The sequence below is a fragment of the Nipponia nippon genome, unplaced genomic scaffold, assembly GCF_047370975.1.
Source record: "Nipponia nippon isolate SJK-2023a ecotype South Korea unplaced genomic scaffold, ASM4737097v1 scaffold_11, whole genome shotgun sequence".
NCBI lineage: Eukaryota > Metazoa > Chordata > Aves > Pelecaniformes > Threskiornithidae > Nipponia > Nipponia nippon.
In genome coordinates this window covers 5,835,015-5,854,952 of record NW_028262302.1, presented here as the reverse complement: position 1 = coordinate 5,854,952, position 19,938 = coordinate 5,835,015, and the positions used below count along the sequence as shown (strand labels likewise).

Here is a 19,938-nt window from a genome sequence, read left to right as displayed (position 1 = left end):
AGCATGCAGCTCAGAGTATGCTGTTTTACACACAATAAAAGCAAAGCCAGATGAAGGCTTTAGCTTTGGAGATGAAAGCATTTATGCACCACACTACTGGTGTAACTTTTGGCTCAAAAAAAACATCAGCAATCTCCTTACGGTTGTTCCTACTGTTCAGACTGGGGTCATCTGCTTATAAGAACCTGACGAGAAGTACCAGTGTAACCAATTTTTAAGATTATCCTCATATTAAATTAAAAATCAGTATCAGTAGTGTCATGTTTATATTTCCCCTTTTTACTGACTTAGAGGTATATATATCTACTTTCTTACATAAAATGTTTTAGTTTCTGTGTTTAAATATTTCAGCCCTAATAAATCATTCACTTAGGCAGTGATTCCCAAACTACAGTCCTTAGATTAAGTCCACTGGATTGCAGCCAGTCATATTAAACAGCAAAACATACGCCTGGCAACCTAAGGCACTGGGAAAGTCAGGAAGCTGAAAATGATCTGTTGCTCCCAACTTTTGCAAATATTGCTTTGTAACACAGATCTCACAGTTATTAATACCTGTTGAATTAATCTAATTGCAGTGAAAGATTAAATTGTTGAGAATAAAAGTTCTCCCTTTTTTAAAAATTATTTTTCTTGCATTTTGGCATGCAACTAAGGCCTTCCATATGGCACAGATGCTTAGCAATCTTTTGAGTCTGAAAACAAAACAGCTTCAAGAAAAGCACAAAACGTCTCTGTATCTTTCAACATGGGTTAATGTAAATGTAATAATGATAACCAAGCATTAATTTTAATTGCCCATTATTTTAGCATAATACTTTGTTTATGGTATACCCTGGCTTTACTAGGCACCAATCCTTCGCTATCTCTCAGTAATTCATGAATAGGATGAACTACATGAACCTCTGTCTCCAAGATGCTTCCTCTTTTCTCTACAATCTGCTCTGAAAGATCTCATTCACTGAAAATAGTCAAAGAAACTCAACTTTCAGTTTTTTTTTTAACGCACCTAAACCCATACACCAAATCACAAAGATAGCATTTGGATAGACAGTATGTGCTCCATTCATTCTAATACTACTAAATTTACTGAGTCCTGGATGTTTCTGATGTTTAAGAGGATATTCTATCAGTTATTTTGAAATAAACACCTATTAAAGCCTTAGGGAGTCTAGTAGCTGCTTTCTAAAATGTGGTCTTGGTGAACTCTTGCATTCATATCCTCCTGATTGTTATCACTGCTGTTATGCTGTTCCTCAGAACTAAGACCAACCAAACTTGACGAAATTATTCACTGACTATGCTGGATTTCAAATGATAGAGCATTGTAAAAAGAAGAAAGAAAAAAACCCACATATGCTTTAATTAAAAAGTAAGCAGTATCAAAAAATTAAATAGGTCCCATTGTGTGAATTAAGAACCACATTAATGTAGATCTTGACAGGCAAGTATTAAAAAGCAGTTATCCACAAGCTCATCTGACACTAATAAAAAGACTGAAAAGCAATTATCAACAAGCTCATTTGAAGAGAACAAAAAGATTGGTCAGGTGACATGGACAGATCTCTTCCTGGAAAGTAACAAACAGGGAATGCCATATTCATGGGGAAACGGACAACCATCTATTTAAGAAAAAAAAGTCCATCCACAAAAGCTGTGATGGAGGTTCTCCAAATAACTTGTTCCACATGACCTCCTACTATCACGCTGTGGCAAAAAGAAATGAAACCATTACTGCACAAATCAAGGAATGAATCAGTAAAGGAGCACCACCTCCACAGAACAGGACTCCCACCCAAAGTGACAGAACCAGGCAACTCACCGAAGCATTTTGAGCTCCTGGGCAGCCTTCAGAATTATCTCATGCTGTCTTTGGCTAAGGACCATCACTCCTCCCAAAGACTGGTCAGAGTCCAGGTTTGAATCTGCTCCCAGCATGTCAGATGAATGTGAAGGTGGAGGAAGGGATGAATCTGAATGATCATCCAAAGACCGCAATCTGTCTCCATCATCTGGATACCACCTATCCGACAACCGTTCCCTCTCCCAGTCAGTCCTCTCAGGAAGGTAGTCTTGCTTCTCCCGCCATGTGTCATATCTCTCTGGATACTCTCGAATCCTCAGTTCCCCCCTGTCTCGGATGTCTCTGTCATAATGATCTCTGTTCCTATCCTCCCTCCACCTATCTTCACGGTATCTGTCCAGAGGTGGTAATGGTGGTAGAGGAGGGATATCCAGGTCACGGTTCCCCATTTCTCTGTCATCCATAGGTCTCATGTCCCAGTCTCTGTCCCATTCTCTGTCTAAATCTTGATCATAAATGTCTGAGGATCTTCCAGTCCTATCTAGATCTCTCTCTAGTTCCCTGTCTCTTGGCCTTTTCCAGTCATCCCACCATGAATCTCGTCTGTCATGGTCAGATGATAAAGGAGGTAGTGGTGGTAGGGGAGATAATGGAGGCAATGAATGGTGGGATTGCAACCTGTCATCTCTGTCATATGCATCTACAGAATCATCCTGATAATCAGAGTTGTGATCTCTCCAGTATCGTTCTCGTTCCCAGTCATCCAATCGCTCATGCTCCAAAGAAGGGTCATCTTGACTATCTAAAGGAAATTCATCTTGCATTCTATCATCTTCATGACCCCAAGAACCCCTGAGTGCCTCATCTCGATGGTAGGGAGGCAATTTGTCAGGGTCATCTCCTAGGTGAATGGGTTGATCTATATTGCCTGTTTCAGATCTTCCCGCTTCCCTCTCCCGGCTACCTGCCCTCCTGATGGGACCCGTCTCGCGGCTACCTGCCCGCCTGACCGGGCCCCTCTCGCGGCTACCTGCCTGCCTGACAGGGACCCTCTCCCGGCTACCTGCCCGCCTGACAGGGACCCTCTCCCGGCTACTCGCCCGCCGCATGGGCTCCCTCTCCCGGCTGCCCGCCCGCCGCATGGGCTCCCTCTCCCGGCTGCCCGCCCGCCTCACCGGGCCTCTCTCCCGGCTGCCCGCCCGTCCCCTGTCCCGGCTGCCTGTCCGCCCAGCTAGCTCTCTGTCCCGGCTAGAGAATACTCTCTCGTGGCTATCTGACCGTCCACCCAGTCCCCTCTCTCGGCTGCCAGACCGTCCATCTGGCATCCTCTCCCTGCTGCCTGACCGCCTATCCGGCATCCTCTCCCTGCTGCCTGCTCTCCTGAACATCCCCCTGCCACGGATGGACGCCTGCCTAGCCTGCCCTCTGCCTCTGTATACATATCCTCTGCCACGGCCATCGTCCATCCTGCCCATTCCCCGGCCATGGCCATCATCCATCCTGCCCATTCCCCAGCCACCGTCCATCCTGCCCATTCCCCGGCCACCGTCCATTCTGCCCATCCCCCGGCCACCGTCCATTCTGCCCATCCCCCGGCCACGGCCCATTCCCCAGCCACGGCCATCCCCCTGCCCTCTGCCACGGCCATCATCCATTCTGCCCTGGCCCCTTCCTCTGTTTACTGGTCCCTTGCCTCTGTCTTCATGCATGAATGGCCCTTTCCCTCTGCTTTCTGGTCCAGGTAGGCCCTGGGCGCTATCTGAAGCAATCAGTTGGCCTTCTGATGAATCCAAATCCTGATTTCCTGTTACAGGGGTTACTGCGCCGCCTGTTCTTGCAATGCCTGACTGCAAAGCTACAGGGTTACTAGAAAGGGATGTTGATTTCTGGTTCTGAATAGGTGGAGTAGGTGCTTTGGACTCTTCTACTTGCTGGTTAGGATCATGAGAACTCCACGTCCACTTTTTAGGAGGGTCTGAAACGGTTTCTTTGACTTCAGGTTTGGATGGTTCCTGTTGAGTGTTTGTCAGGTCCTCATTTGCCTCAATGGGACCTGCACTCTGTGCATCAGGAGTAGACTGTGTTCTGCTTACACTCTGCTGATTGCCAGCTATGTCTGTAAAAGGTTCTTTATTTTCTGACTGTGAGTCTGTCTGTGACTGCTGCTGCTGTCCCAAATGAGGCCTGGGCCCCCTCCACCGTGGGCCACTAGGTCGGGAACCATGTCCATGTGATGCATTTGTTGAAGTATAAAATTGTGCTGCCGGTCCTCGTGGGATAGTCCCCCATCTACTTGAAGACTGTCCATCTGTATTCTGTCGGTCAAAACGTGACCTGTATCCTTCTGAGCGCTGGGAGTCAAAACGAGGCCCTCTCTGTCTTGAGCCTTCAAATTTGTCATATCCTCTTCCTCGAGGTCCATCAAATCTATAGATGACATAATGGCAATTTTATTCAAATGAACATGTCAAATTAAAATCCTCTAAGAGAGAATTTCATCCCCCCCCAAAGTCACTTCTAACTGATGAATCCTAGTGTGCCTTAGGATCAATCCCTACTGAACCAGTGCAGAAGCAGAGAGACATGTTCTTCAATTCAATGTTGTCCACTGAAGACCAATTTAAGCCACTTGCAGATTACGTAACCCTAAAAGGAAATTTGGCTTAAATATCTCAGGACTGAAACCTGACAAAGAAAGCTGGCAAACTCATTTGAAAAAAAGCTTTCCACTTCTGTTTAACGGAAGATTTGTTGCAATCAACAACTCTTGTTGAACTTTTGTTTTGACGGTATGCAACAAGCCTACTTAACTATGGTGATGAATGCCATCTAGAAAAATCTTTAAATACAGATCCTTTCAGAAAGTGCAACGAACTGTGATATTGCCCAGTTCCATGCAAGATAACATGCCTAAAACAAATACACTTTTATTGCATTACTTTTTAAATTCCTTTTGAGAGAACTTACAACTGCTATTGCTTGAATATAAGGAAATAGGTCAGGCAAATTAATGAAGAATAATTCATGCAATTGCATTTAACAAGGCTGATTTAGTAAAAAATCCAATCTTTAAGCATATGCTCAAATAATACTGATTTACATAATAGACTAGAACAAATCACATTCATTTTACACAAAATAGAGAACTCGTGTCTGAAGTCAAGTTGCTTGGATGTTTGGGATTCACAGCTGTGTCTCACGGGATGGGGTCAGGAAGGCCAAAGCACGGCTGGAGCTGAACTCAGCAAGGGACACAAAGAGTAATAAGAAGGGCTTCTATAGGTATGTCAGCAGAAAAGGAAGGTCAGAGAAAGCGCACCCCCCCCTCCGATGAACACGACTGGCAAACTGGTAACAAGGGCTGAGGTACTCCACAACTTTTTTGCCTCAGTCTTCACTGGCAATCTTTCTTCCCACACCTGTCGAGTGGATGGACCGCAAGACAGGGACTGGGGGAGCATGTAAGAGAAGATCAGGCCCGTGACCACCTGAGGAACCTGAACATACATAAGTCTATGGGACTTGACGAGATGCATCCCAGAGTCCTAAGGGAATTGGCTGATAGAGCTGCCAAGCCACTCTCCATGATATCTGAAAAGTCATGGCAGTCAGGTGAAGTGCCCAGTGACTGGAAAAAGGGAAACATTGCACCCATTTTTAAAAACGGTAGAAAGGACAGCCCTGGGAACTACTGACCTGTCAGCTTCACCTCTGTGCCTGGGAAGATCATGGAACAGATCCTCCTCGAAGCTATGCTAAGGCACATGGAGGACAGGGAGGTGATTCAAGACAGCCAGCATGGCTTCACCAAGGGCAAGTCCTGCCTGACCAACCTAGTGGCCTTCTGTGATGGAGTGACTGCATCAGTAGACAAGGGAAGAGCTACAGATGTGATCTATCTGGACCTCTGATAGGCCTTTGACATGATCCCCCACAATGTCCTTCTCTCTAAATTGGAGAGATATGGATTTGATGGGTGGACTGTTCGGTGGATGAGGAATTGGCTGGATGGTTGCATTCAGAGGGTAGTGGTCAACATCTCCATGTCCAGATGGAGATCGGTGACAAGTGGTGTCCCTCAGGGGTCCATATTGGGACCAGTACTGTTTAATATCTTCATCAATGACAGACAGTGGGATCAAGCGCACACTCAGCGAGTTTGCAGATGACACCAAGCTGAGTGGTGCGGCTGACACGCCTGAGGGATGGGATGCCATCCAGAGGGACCTGGACAAGCTTGAGAAGCGGGCCCATGTGAACCTCATGAGGTTCAACAAAGCCAAGTGGAAGGTCCTGCATATGGGTCAGGGCAACCCCCAGTATCAATACGGACTGGGGGATGAAGGAATTGAGAGCAGTCCTGCAGGGAAGGACTCGGGGATACTGGTGGATGAAAATATGGACATGAGCCAACAATGGGCGCTCGCAGCCCAGAAAGCCAACCATATCCTGGGCTGCATCAGAAGAAGTGTGGCCAGCAGCTCAAGGGAGGTGATTCTGCCCCTCTGCTCTGGTGAGACCCCACCTGGAGTACTGCTTCCAGCTCTGGGGTCCTCAGCACAGGAAGGACATGGACCTGTTGGAGCAGGTCCAGTGGAGGGCCACAAAAATGATCAGAGGGATGGAACACCTCTCCTATGAGGAAAGGCTGAGAGAGTTGGGGTTGTTCACCCTGGAGAAGAGAAGGCTCTGGGGAGACCTTACTGCGGCCTTTCAATAATTAAAGGGGGCTTATAAGAAAGATGTGGACAGACTTTTTAGCAGGGCCTGTTGCAACACAACAAGGCACAATGGTTTTAAACTAAAAGAGGGTAGATTTAGACTAGATGTAAGGAAGAAATTTTTTTACAATGAGGGTGGTGAAACACTGCAACAGGTTGCCCAGAGAGGTGGTAGATGCCTCATCCCTGGAAACATTCAAGGTCAGGTTGGATGGGGCTCTTGAGCAACCTGATCTAGTTGAAGACGTCCCTGCTCATTGCAGGGGGGTTGGACTAGATGACCTTTAAAGGTCCCTTCCAACCCAAACGATTCTATGATTCTGTGGATATTAGTTCATTACCGCCTAGTTACCAACAGCAGTTGACTTGTTGCTGAATTTACTGTTTCAGTGAGCAATTCACCAAACAAGTTCATTTATACAATCTCAAAGAATTTTAATAATCCTGATAAGTTAACACAGTAAACTGCCTTTTTTGGGGGCAGGGGCAGGTCAAGATGAACAGGAAGAGAAAAAAGAAGAAATTACATGGAAGGTATAGCTAGAAGGTTGGATACTGTAAGACACACTTCATCCCCAAAATTCTGAAGATTAGTTCAAGCCAGTTCTTTAGAGTTTCTCGAGAAAAGTTAATTGCTGAAAAGAACTGAAGGGAGTGTGTGTTTTTTTAATATGTCTAGTCATCACCTGGGACTTTTTAGCTGGGATGGCAGCAGGTAACACACAATATTTTTAATTTATCCCAAGTTCAGTTAAAAATTTATTAGGACTCTCTTTTCTACTAACTATATTGAGAAGAAACAGTAAACAGATTTTTAGGAAAGCTTTGATAAAACCCTAGAATGGTCATGCAATCACAATACACGAACGCACAAGGGTTACAGTGTTCATTAAATACTGTAAGTATACTCAAAACCAGAGCTCTTGTATGTGCATTCTAGAAATTTTTGATTATCCATAGCCTATCATCAAACATCACTGAACTCTAAAACAATGCACATAAAAGACATGCACTAGCAAATCAAGAAAACAGTCTGTTCAGAACTGTACATCCAACAAATCCCCAGGACCAGAAACAACACTTCTTAAAAAACATCAGGAAGTAGAAAATTACTCAAAGTTACAAAAAAATTCATTTTACTTTGCTAGCAATTCATGAATTATTATTCATGAATGACCACTTTGGAAGGAAAGAAATAAACATGACTATATGATTGTAAAGTCTAGCAGAGTATGTAAGGATAGAAACAATTTAACAGAACAACACTGTTCTTTGATTCAGTAAGCATCACATCAACCCATCTTGAACTAATGACCAGACAGAACAGATGTTGTTTTTGCAACCTGATATCATGTCAAGTATGTAAGAAAAACATTCCAAAAAAAAGGATCTTGGATTAAACCATATAGCAGGTACAAAACCACATAAAAGACACAGAACGCCGGCTTTTAGAGTAGCTTTACATTAAGGCAGCAGGCCATCCACCTGATAAAATGAAGATTTAAACTTGAACAAAACTGTATCTTACCAAAAGACAGCAACCTTCAAAACCAAGACCATCACGATGTAATGCAAAAGAAAAAGTGGCACAGAATCCTAATGCTAGGATCCTAAGGCTCAAATCCTAATTTCTTTCCTTCTCTCTCTTGTTTACAGTTTTTTGAATGCTAAGTAATGCTACATGTGTAGAAAACCATTGATTTGTACTTAACCACTACCTCTCTTATCAAACAGCCATTTTGAAAAGTGCACTGAATAGGACAATCACATAGCTGCAGAACTCTCTCACACGAGAAGTTAAAATACTGGTGAACAGCCTTGAATTTTCCTTTCTTTCTGCAATAAATCTTGGATTACAAACAAAGATTACTTTTTACTGTTTCTAAAAAAATATATAGCACCTAAATTGCCAGTAATTAGCTATATTAGTATATTCAACTGAATATATATCTGAATGCTTTTCTGAATCCCTTTCAGAATGCCTACATTAAAGTGCTACCATATATAGCAACACCTTAAAAACAATTCTTCAACATTTTTGCTTTAGATTTTCCTAAACTTGTGTTCCAAGTACCACAGACAAAATCTGCTTGGAATTTAGATCACTTTTCATATAGTGTGAGTTATCATCTTCAAACTAAGGACAGCAAACACATATCAAATATTTACAACAGCTTTCCTATTTTCACAAAAGGGATATTATGTCTCTGGGAATGAAAAGGGTGCAGTGTGCCCAAGCATTTTACTAGAGGGGAAAAAAAAAAGCATTCTACTCTAGATAATGCTCAGGTGAAAGGCATCTATCCATCCTTACCTTAATAAGATAAATACAGAGCATGGTGTACATACCTTAAAAACAAAACCTCCACCAAACAAGCACACGTTGCATGACCTCAGGAAGATTTGAGAATAAGATATTTGTTTCATTTCTTAATATATCACTGGAAGTCTTGTAGCCTGGAACACGTATAAATTAACAAAAACATCCTTACCTAGGGCCTCTGGGGCCTTCAAAACGTGCTGATCTGGGAGGATCTGGAAGCAATCCACCTGACCTCACTGGTTTATCCTGCATGGTAGGTGCATGTGTTGAAGACACTGCAGAAGTAGCTTTCAGTTCCCCACATCCTTGCTCAGAAGAAGTAGAGACAGTCTGTTTACTAAGATGAACTTGAGACTTTCCATGGTCTGAAGAGCCAAAGGATGAACTTACTTGAGAATGATAGGGTGAATAGACAGCTGAACTAGCTATTTTTGAGGCATAGGTACCAGGGGTGGGAAGCAGAGCTGGCCTTGGTGTCTCAGTAGACTGACTGCTTTGAGAACTGGATCCTGAAGGGACAGAGGAATTAGATAACTGAGAAACAGAAGAGAGAGGCGGGGGCACCAGCGGAGGTGTAGTTGAAGGTAAAGTTGGAGGCATAATAGGAATGCCACCTTGAGTGGTTTGAGAATATGGAACAAATGGAGGTGGCAGCGAAACATTTGCAGGATACTGATTCTTCAGATTTTGGAGTGAGCTCACTTTCTCCTGCAGATGGGACTGAGTGACCTTCATCTGTTCATCCCATGCTTTCCACTGCTTCTCATACTCTTGAAGCTGGTCTTTGTGAGGGTAGGTTTGAAGCTGATGCTGCCACTGTTGGTTCATTGATCGCTCCCAATCTTTATGAAGCTGCTGGAACTGTTTTTGCTGTGTCTCATAATGTCGCAGCTGCATGTCCACTGACATTGTCTGCAACGAGAAGACAAGAATAGCTTCAAAACACCATCTTAGTTATTTTCAGAGCCATGTATTTCAGTATCACTTGTAATATCACAATTTCTGACTTGGGCAGAAGCTTGAGGAACAACTACACTGAAACAAAAGCAAACGCCAACTGCGATGTCTAAAGTCATTGTGACAATTTACACATTTTTTGACTAGACGACATTTATGTATAAAAGGCACCTTTTTTTTTAAAAAAAAAAAAAAAAAAAACAGGACAGCTGAAGAAAGCTATAATCAAAGGGCTCCAAGCTGTATTATTACTGGATGCTAACAATGGCTAAAGCCCAAATCAATCTTCATGCTTTCAATATATACAGCACATGGCTATTTCTCAAGGTTTCAGTTTCTGCTGTTAATCAGCTCAGAGTTGCTTCAGCTGTCAGCAATTATTTTTCTTTAAGTCTTGGCCAGATCTTCTTATTTGCACAATGAAGCTTCTTTCAAGGGGGTACTGTCTTTTATTATGCATAAATACAGGTCCTAATATCCACGGCTTGATCTTGTCTGCGATTTTTAGGGTTCACACTTAAGAGATTTTTTTAAACAAGCAGACAGCCCAAGCTACAAAGAAATGCTTAATGTACAAACTCCACCAACCCAGAAAAAGCTGACTCAACTCTCTAATACAGTAATCAACTTCTACTTAAAAGCTTAAAGATTGCAACACTGATATAATTATCCAAACTTGTTATTAAGACTTTTTATTTTATTTCACTGATTATTTGAGTCAAAAATAATGTGAGACAGTGATTTTCTTAATTACTTTATCTGTGTATTTTTGGCATCTATGTTTACTTCATCATTGTATATATTTATTTTTGTACTACACAATGTTGTAAAAAAAAGCAGCTACCAAATTACTCCATGCAATCATCTGTTTACCTGACCTTTCTTCTGAACTGCTTCTCCAGCAGTAAAACATTCAAAGCTGAGTAAATTCAATATTGTGTTCAGCTTTGCTCCTGTATCACCCAGGTATGACTGAAAAAAAATCTTATGACAAGCGTAAAGTCTTGTATTTCTCATCCTACTGAAGCTTCATCACCATTTATTAATTCTTTATTTCATTCTGAAGTTGAGTGACAGTAGGAAAAGGGGATATAGACTTCTACCCAAGCAGAAAAAGTAGCTAGACAAATGAGCCAAGCATGACAAATTATTCAACTAGTTTTTCAGCAGACTATGAGAGCTAGGTCACCCAGGAAGTATATCAAACACCATCTCCTTAGTGTTTCACCTGTAAGTGCGGAGGCTGTTGCATGATCTGTTGATACTGCTGTACTATCTGCTGCAGCTGGGCATGCTTCTGCATTATTCTCTGATATTGAAATCCAACACGGTGATGGGGATGCTGCTGCCATTGAGCTGCTGCTGCTTGCAATTGCTGCAATCTCAAATCTTCCTCAGGGTCATCAGGAGGTTCAATATTGAGCTACAGAAAAAGGCAAATACTATAAATAAAGGAAAGCTCTTCTGTCAGAAGAAAAACACACTTGGTCACTACTCAGTTTACAGGAACTTTCTCAGTGTTTGTTATTTTATAACTCTGTATTTCAGTGTTCTGGCCACCCACAGCTTCTGGAAGGCTGATTTTTATTTCATTTATTCTTAACGTGAATAGTCTGATCTAAAGGTTAGGCTGATGGCAATTAGGGTATTCATACATACAGAAACTACCTACAGGAAAGAGATTAATGCAGATCTGTTATCTGTTGCTCACAGCAAATATAACGAGACAACAGCGCTTTTTCATGATGAGGTAAAGTAGCCCCAAGTGCATTATTTTTGCCACTTGGTAGGAACCCACATATTGTAAGTTAAAGTGGAGCACGTGCTGTAGGGTAATCTACTACCCTATAGTAATTTGTTCAAACATCAATCATGACGTCCATCCATTATGTAGTAACTGTTCTTAAGCATGCTGACAACAATATTCTGTGCAAAGTTCTTGGCTTTCAGACAAACTCTAACACACAGAGAGAAGGGGAGCCAGAATTGACAAACTGCCAAAGAGAAATTAAGAAATAGTGTCTTAAAGGCAGCATTCCTCATCTACCGAGTACTTGATTTTGCACTTAGGTATGACAAAGTGTTTCTCATAGACAAAGATGACAATGTTGGGGAAGGTGCGAGTAAGTCAAGCTTGGACTCGCTTGGTGCATGTGTGGGTGACTATATAAGTCTACATACAAGGAGTGTATTTTTATTTTTCTAATTGGTGCAACCTTAGCAAATGTTCTTTTAAGATCGCTTTGCCATATTTAGTTATTGTTACACAGTATACACAAGAATTCGATGGCATTATTTTCCCGTTTCTTTGTCCCATCTAGCACAACAAATGGTGTGGCATCACTTTACAAAGCCTACCTGAGTTTCAGTGGATGTAAGAGAAGACTCGTCTTCTTTGGAAGCTGGAGGCAGGGACTCATTAAGCGGAGGAGGTTCAGACTGCTGAGCTGAAGCACTCATTTTCCCTTCTTCAGACTTTGCTCTCTGCTCAGATGTGTCCTTCACTACTGGACCTTTCATTTGCTGCTGTCCCTGAGCATGGGCTTTTGCCCTTTGCTGCAGGCTAAGCAGGTGCTGCTGGTACCAGTATTGCTGCTGTTCCTACAATAGACAGAAATTTTCTAAGACAGCTTTCACAGGAAAAACCATGAAAATTAATTCATGATAGTCACTAGAATCATACTCTAGAAAAGTTTTTACATCTGTTTTGAGGGAAAGCTCACTTCGTCATCAACAGTATTGCAATGGATGTCAGAAGATCAAATCAAAATTCAGAAACCACTATGTGAGGCATAGTACCCACAGCAGAATTTATCTCCTACCTCAAAGAGCTTACAACTAAAGAGAACAATAACAAAAAGCAGAAAGATGGCCAATAATAAGCCAAATTACTACAGATGTGTGGTAAGTACCATACTTATTATTTTTAGTGCTTTTTATTCCTAACAACTACAGGTACTTATTATGAGACTAACTTAGGTAAAATGAAGGAAAAATGGAGGACAAGTATGAGTAAAGGAGCAGTAAAGAGAAAAAGGAGGAAATGTACAAAAAAGACAAAGAGGGCAAACAGAGAACACAAACATCAAGTAGAGTGAAAATGACAGCTGAGAAATTATGGTGGAGACGTTTGAATAAAGGCTGTCGAAAGGAAAAAGAACAATCAGAACCAGCATATAGTGAGGATTATTCACCATCTGAATTCTCATTAATTCTGATTCATTCAACAGCTTAAGAGGAAAATAAATATGGTTGCACCAAAAAAAACATCCATTGAAAAAGTGATCAAGCTTTCAGTTTTAAGTATTTCAGGCTAGAGTTAGAGTACTCTGGGTAGATGACAGTAGCTTCAAAGCACCGTAAGCTGCCACCAATATAAAGAACAAAAGACTAAAGATAAGTATCTCAACACTTAAGTAGTGGTGCATCTTAAAGAGACCTGAATAGGAACCGACAGTTCTGTATCTTTTCCAATACAAGAAATACCAGGCATCAAATCAGACTAGCAGGACACAGATTTAAAACATGTGGGAGGCAGCTCTTCACCTGATATGGCCTTGTGCTACCAAAGTCCCTACCAGAGACCACTGCAAGGGCTAAAATTTGGTGGATTCAAGACACAGCTCCATAAGCTCACAGAAGAAAAATCTACAGAGTTTAAAAATAAAGACACCAGTTGCAGCTAAGGCAGCTCCTATATTTTAGGGAAGTATCGCTATACACTTGATTTTTAACTTATTCTCTTAGCATCTGCTTTTAGTCACTGTCAAAGACAGAATGATAAAATACTGTACTTTTGGTCTGAGCTAGTGCAACCACTCTTGTGCTCTCACATCAACACCACCACCTCTGAGAATCTGTGACTGCTCTACACCTTTCATATCCTCTGTTCTTCCCTTCCATCCAAGCATGCACGGTTAAGAAAAGACACCTATATAAAGCCCACTCAGAAAAGAATCCAAAAGATGCAGGTATTTTAAAATATAAGTGTGACAACAACTGGTTGTTGGTAGGTGCTGTCTGATGAGATTTCTCAAAACTGAGCCATTCTGCCTATCTTAAAACAGGTTTAAAAGAAGTGCAAGCTTCCTCCAAAAGCCTACCTCACGCTCAAATCAGGAATTACGTTTTCTCTTGGTAGCAATCTAGCAGACACAATTAAACAAGGAGCTGTATTTTTAAAAAAATACTTCTGTAAAACTGTAATGTGGAGATGAGGTCAATGAAAGGAGAGGCTATGCTTCTTGGACTTTATGTTGATCCTGCAGCAACTCCTGCCAAGAATCTTTTTAACAAGAATATGACTCGGAAGAGCTGTCATGGCTTTGGGTGGAAGAGGTGCATTCACGCTCCAGCATGGGCTCTCTCAGAAACCTTCAACGACATGTTGTAGTAAGTGCAACTTTCCACACTAGAGAGGAGCGTACATCCCCAGCTATACAAAAGCGGATTCAATTAACCCTCTCAAAAGGCATTATAAGGTCATTTACCATGATGGTGCTGGATGCGATGCTTGGTGAGCACCTGTTCTGCTGCCACAAAATTGTTGTCTCCACAGGTCCACTTTGTTTCCTCCTCATTCTACCAATTGGACAAAGGGCTAAAACTCATAATATGACCAGGGGTTCACAGAAAGAGCTATGACAATAGCCTGCCGCCTATTTTTTGCAGCAGACGAAGTCTGCTTTGCAGACACGCATTGCAGGTTTTATCTGAAAAGTGCAAGAAAAGTGGAAAGATAGATTTCTACAGCTTAGTCTGAGCAAAACAGAAGTGCTAGTGTAAAAAATTCCTGATGGCAAGAAGTTCAGTTATTTGAGTGCTTATCTTCTCACAAGGACTATCATTCTTCAAGTCCAATTACAATCCTTTAGCCCAAGGAACACACCAGCATCAACATATGCCTTTTTCCATCTTTGGCTGATGAAGAGACTACGCCTGTTGCATTGCACAGGGAACACTGAAACCAGCACTGTCAGCTCCTGACCACAGGACATACCACCAAAAACATTAATGCAGAGCCCACACCAAAAGACTACTTCAAAATGAGCTTAGGTGACCCCAGGCCATAACATAATGCCTATTCTGGGGGACACTCAATCCTTTTCTGGTAAAGATAGCAAAAGAATGGTTTAGCACCCTTTATAAAACAAAGAGGCATTTTAAAGAGTGCAGCAGTCTGCTGAAAGGTGACATGGTAAAGCTAAGGTAGTTTTAACAGATGTACATAAATGCATATTTATGGGTACAGATGCACCCACACATATTTGTTTACTACTGTAAATAAATAGCAGCATACAGTACCCAAATATCAGATGGGGCATAATGAAATACCACAGGTATTTTAAAAGGACTTGACAAAAGATGCATCCGATCACAGAGAAACATAAGAAACCAGCAGTTTAATCCAACTGTACACCCATGTAAGAATGCTAAATTTAACTATGCTAAACTCACAATATTGTCAAGGCAAAGAGTGGTATCTTATTTTCAGACAGGAAAGGGAAATAATAAAACACTAACTCATGGCAAATTGCATAATATTTTCTATGTTAAGAGAAAAACAACGATCTATTTGGCTGCAGTCACTATTACTGTGGGATGAGAACAGAAAGAATTGCTTTCAATTACCAGTTTAAACAAAGGCTTAATAGTATCTTATAAATGACAAATTACAGTATTTCTCTACTTGGCTTTTAAGATCATTAGCAAGAAAGCATCACTATGCTTTGCTTTTCCTATTCCTATTGCGTAAGGACTTGTTGCTCCAAATCCTATCTCATTTTACAGCCTAAGACAGCCAAAATCGTATCAATCTGTTATAACAAATTTATGACCAGCAAAGTACCGTATTCCTTTTGAATTAACACTGAATTGTGCATGACAGAAAACAAACTACTCAAGATAGAAGTTGCTTGTATGAACACTCATCAACCAGACAATGTAAACTTCAGCAGTATTCTGCTTCTTCTATGTGTGCGCCACAATAATGCATTACTTGCAACTCTTCTGGAAAGGAGAGTGTAGTTGAGGAACAATTAAATAACAGGGGAGGAATTACAGTGTACTGTTCGATCTTGAGTTCAATAATTTAAGAAGTCAGCAAGCAGCCTCAATACTGAATTAACATCGTTTTCTACACCTGATTTTTCAAGGTTTTGGTTTGGTCATTAAAAAATTTAATGAGTTCTATTGCTATCACTGTAAAAGATCAACTAGTACTGTCCAAAACCCTTGTACAATTAAATTCATGAACTGAAAGCACCACTTTGCTAGGCAGTGATTAGTTATACGGTGCAAACTTAAAAATTATACATTCCCAAACGTATTCAGGTATTGGTATGAAATTTTAATGGATGTAATTAAAAAGGTGTCCCAATGATTAACAAATTTAAAGTGTCAGTGACTTCAATATGACGCAACAGGATTTTTGCAAACTTCAAATCAGAATCCTAAGATCAATTTGCCAAAAATAGATGTCTTTTAAACTTCAATAGAGTCAATTTAAAGCACACACTTCAGCTTTGTTCCTGCAGCTGGATCGCTACAAGCTGACCCTAAAACCATGCAAAAGCCTCCGTGAATCTGACTGACCTGTATACATAGCTGAGGACCTCAACATGCGTGTCTCTCTGTGCACCCTTAACCTTAAACAACCATATTGTCCCTAACTTAATGCATGTGAATGGTCACGTCAAGTTCACTGGAACTGCTCACATTTGGCAAGTGAAGCATGCGAACATTTTGCAGGCATTTTGGCCCTAGCGTACACATAAAAAGCACACAGCATTAACAATGTTTTTCACCTCAAAAGCATTTCAGATCGTTTCCCTCCAATACCCCATACAATTTTACACTGGAAGATCAAGCATGCGTAGAACAAAACGTATAAGTAAGTTCAAGCAAAGGGCAACTATGTACTACGACAGAAACACTTTTGCAGCTTTAACTATGTGGGGTAAGATTAAAATAGTCACAATTCCACACCAACTAGACAGACAACCGAAACGCGACCCACGAGAAAACTATATGAAGAAATCACTGAAGACAAGAGGCACTCATCTTGCAACGTGCAATAAGCAAACAGGCCGCTGCATCTCACAACAGGCCAGATGAAGTCAACAGAGGTTTGGTGCAGGTCGCCCACATGCTGTACTTTAGAAAACAACTCTACGGAGACTAACAAACCCCCCAAGAAAATGAAATTCAGCCGGGAGTTAAGACTTTTGCCTAAACAACTCTTTTGATCTTGAAAAATGACAATGTGTTACATCCCGACAACCACCACTGGATAAAGAAGCATTTTACGGAGCCTCGCCTGAGCCATGCCATTCCCAGACTTCCAAGGGTCACGTCCAAACCCTGTAAGTATTATGCAAATACGGCGTGTTTATTAACCGCCCTTACTCGGAGACCTTTGCAACACCTGGTATCCGCCAGCGGTTCATCACCACCGCTGCCCTGGCAACTCCCTGCTGCCCGCCGGGGCCGTGGGGGCGAGCACGGAGGCGGCAGTGCCTTACCTGGGGAGTCATGGTGGAGGGGTCCGGCTGCTCGGTGCCACTGGCTTCCTTGGTGGCACCCTGGGCAGCCTCCGGCTGGGCAGCGGCGGGCAGGGGCAAGGACGGCTGGGGTGGGGGGAAATGGGCCTGCGACGGCTTGGCCGGGGGAGGGATGGAGGGGGCCAGGCTGGGCTGAGCCGGCTGGGAAGGGGAGGCCTGGGAGGAGAGCAGGTAGGGCTGGGGGTGCGCCATGTAGCCCTGGGCAGGAGGCGGCAGGTAGGGCTGGGAGGCGGTGGCCGGTGGGGGCTCCAGGTAGGAGGGTGGGGGCTCGGAGAAGGAGGGGGGCGGCTGGGAGGCCTGCGGCCGGGGCAGGTAGGGCTGGAGCGGCGGGGACTGGGCCGGGGGCGGCTGGGCCGGGGGCAGGTACGGCTCCGCCTGGGGGGGCGGCAGGTAGGCCTGGGCGGGGGGCAGGTAGGCCTGGGCGGCGGGCTGCGGGGACTGCGGCGGCGAGGAGAGCTCCATGTCCATGGGCACCGGCGAGGAGGGCACCGGCTCGCCCCAGTCGCCGTGCCCGCCCGGCGGCTCCTGGCCGTCGCGCTCCCGGGCGGCGGCGGGCGGCTTGCGGGTTGTCGGCGGCGGCTCGCGGTGGGCGAACTGCTTCTGGTAGCTGCGGACCGGCGGCGGCACGGGCGGCGGCGGCTGCTGCCAGTCGGTGAAGGAGCCGGGCAGCGGCGGCGGCGGCAGCCCCGGAGGGGGCGGCCCCGGCGGCGGCGGCGGCCCCAGCAGCACGGACTGCAGCTGCTTCTGGTGCATCTGCTGGAGCTGCTGCAGCTGCGCCAGGTGCTGCTCCTGCAGGCTCAGGAACCCCGAGGTACCGGCGGGCGGCGGCGGCGGGGCGGCGGCGGCGGGGGGCGCGGGGCCCGGCGGCGGGTAGCTGGGCAGCGGCATCGGCGGGACGGCGGGAGGCGGCACGCTGGGGGGAGGGATGGGCAGCGGCGGGGGCGGGATGGAGGTGGGCGGCGGCGGGTAGTGCCCCGCCGCCCCGTACAAGCCCCAGGCCGGGTACATGGCGGGGCCGCGGCGGCGGGAGCGGAGCGGAGCGCGGCGCTTCCACAGGCCGCGGCGGCGGCGGCGCGTGCGGCCCACGGCGCCTGCGCGGGGAGGTGCGCCGCCCTCCTGGGCAGTAGAGTGCCAGCGGGGCGCCTAGAGCGTCGAGCGGCGCCCCTCGTCGGGGGGGGCGGCTCCGGCAGCGCGCCGCCTAGCGGGCAGCCGCCGTCACCGCGGGAGGGAGGGCGCTGAGCCGGCGGCAGGGCGCACGGAGCGGGGCGGAGGCCAGCCCAGAGCGCCGCTTCCCCGCTTCCCGCCCGCCCCCGCCCGGCCCGGGCGAGGGAGAGGCGGACAACGGAAGGGAGCTGGGGCCGGCTCCGGCGGGGGCTCCGTTTTGTGCAGGGGGGCGACGAGCAGGCGGGCGCCGGCGGATCCCGCCGCGCCCCGTAGGGCTGGCCCGGCCCCCGGCGGCCTCCCGCAGGGTCTGGTGCTACCGGGGCGGGGGCGCCGGTGACCTCGGTTACCCCGGGGCGGCGGCAGCAGCCATGTTTCCGCGCCTACTCGCCGCTCCCGCCGGGGGCTGTGCCGCTGCCCCCCGCCGGCGACGGCTCCGGCCCGCGGCGGGTGTCGCCGCGCCGCTTCAGCCCCACGGGGCTGCGGGAAACCCGGTGTGGGTGACCCCAGGTGCGGTGGCAGAGCTCATTCATTGCTGTTAGCCGCTGACGGGTGACGCGAGCGCGGCCGTACGCCCGGCTGAGCCAGGCCTCGGGAAAGGTGCCCCAAGGCCGAGGGGTGACGCGGCCTCGTGCGTGACATGCGGACCCCCGCGCAGGGGTGGGGCCACGCCAGGTGATCCAGAAATGACGTCAATGGTTTTGTTCCGTTTTCAGTGAATATGCTGGTGATAAACCCGAGAGGCAAAAACTGAGAATGGAGCAGCGGATGTGTGAAAGCGCCTCATTCGTTACAGAAGCAACTGCACCGAGGAGCAGGAAAGAATTTTTTCTTGAGTTTCTCTCTTCCCACACTGAAGTATGAGTTAAACATACAAATACGTTCTGCAGCCAGTTAGCAAAGATTTATGCAAAGTGCTGAACTCCCATTGCAGAGAAAAGGCCCGAGGGCTTGTGCGTGTGAGTTCTAGTAGCCAAGCAGCGAAGCCTAGTGGCTACTGTTTAGGTCAGCAGTGCACCAGCGCCGTGGCGTCTCACTGCTTGCCCTCCTTCCCAAATAGAGAAAACCCGAGCAATTATTCTCATGTTCAATCTCTTGTTCATGGCTGCTGAATCAAGGATCCCGGGCCAGCAGACAAAGGCAGGTGTTGGAGGAAAAGTCTAAAGACTTTTCAGTCAGGAGAAAAATCAGGAAAACCAGATTGTTAGGTAGAAAAAACATCTTTGTCCTCTCTGCTGGAAAAGCTGGACTTTGCTTTCAGTTGTTAAATTCCAAGGAATTCACAGAGGTGAAAACACCATGAATCTACAAGAAAAGCTTCAAGTAGAGAGTGAACTCAAGTTACGAGATTCAAATATTTAAGAAAACTATCTTAATTAATTTAATACACATAGGAGTGTCTTTTCTATT

The 19,938-nt window shown here is 45.3% G+C and overlaps 1 protein-coding gene across 11 annotated transcripts in view; it reads right to left on the bottom strand.

Annotated features, from left to right (window-relative positions):
* The window catches only part of YLPM1 (YLP motif containing 1), a 39,439-nt gene extending 21,006 nt beyond the window's left edge, over positions 1-18,433 (bottom strand). For 6 of the 11 annotated variants that reach the window (XR_015702242.1, XR_015702243.1, XR_015702244.1 and 3 more), the window contains exons 1-5: positions 17,329-18,433; positions 12,164-12,406; positions 11,034-11,228; positions 9,018-9,760; positions 1,823-4,231 (exon numbers count right to left, since the gene is read on the bottom strand). Coding sequence is in view for 8 of the 11 variants with exons in the window: in XM_087747329.1 (XP_087603455.1) it covers positions 1,823-4,231; positions 9,018-9,760; positions 11,034-11,228; positions 12,164-12,406; positions 17,329-18,375 (4,637 nt within the window). In the remaining 3 variants the exon portion in view is untranslated. The remainder of the gene's footprint in view (positions 1-1,822; positions 4,232-9,017; positions 9,761-11,033; positions 11,229-12,163; positions 12,407-17,328) is intronic. The other 5 variants (XM_087747325.1, XM_087747326.1, XM_087747328.1 and 2 more) reach the window with 2 other exon arrangements.
* Between the last annotated feature and the right edge of the window lie 1,505 nt (positions 18,434-19,938).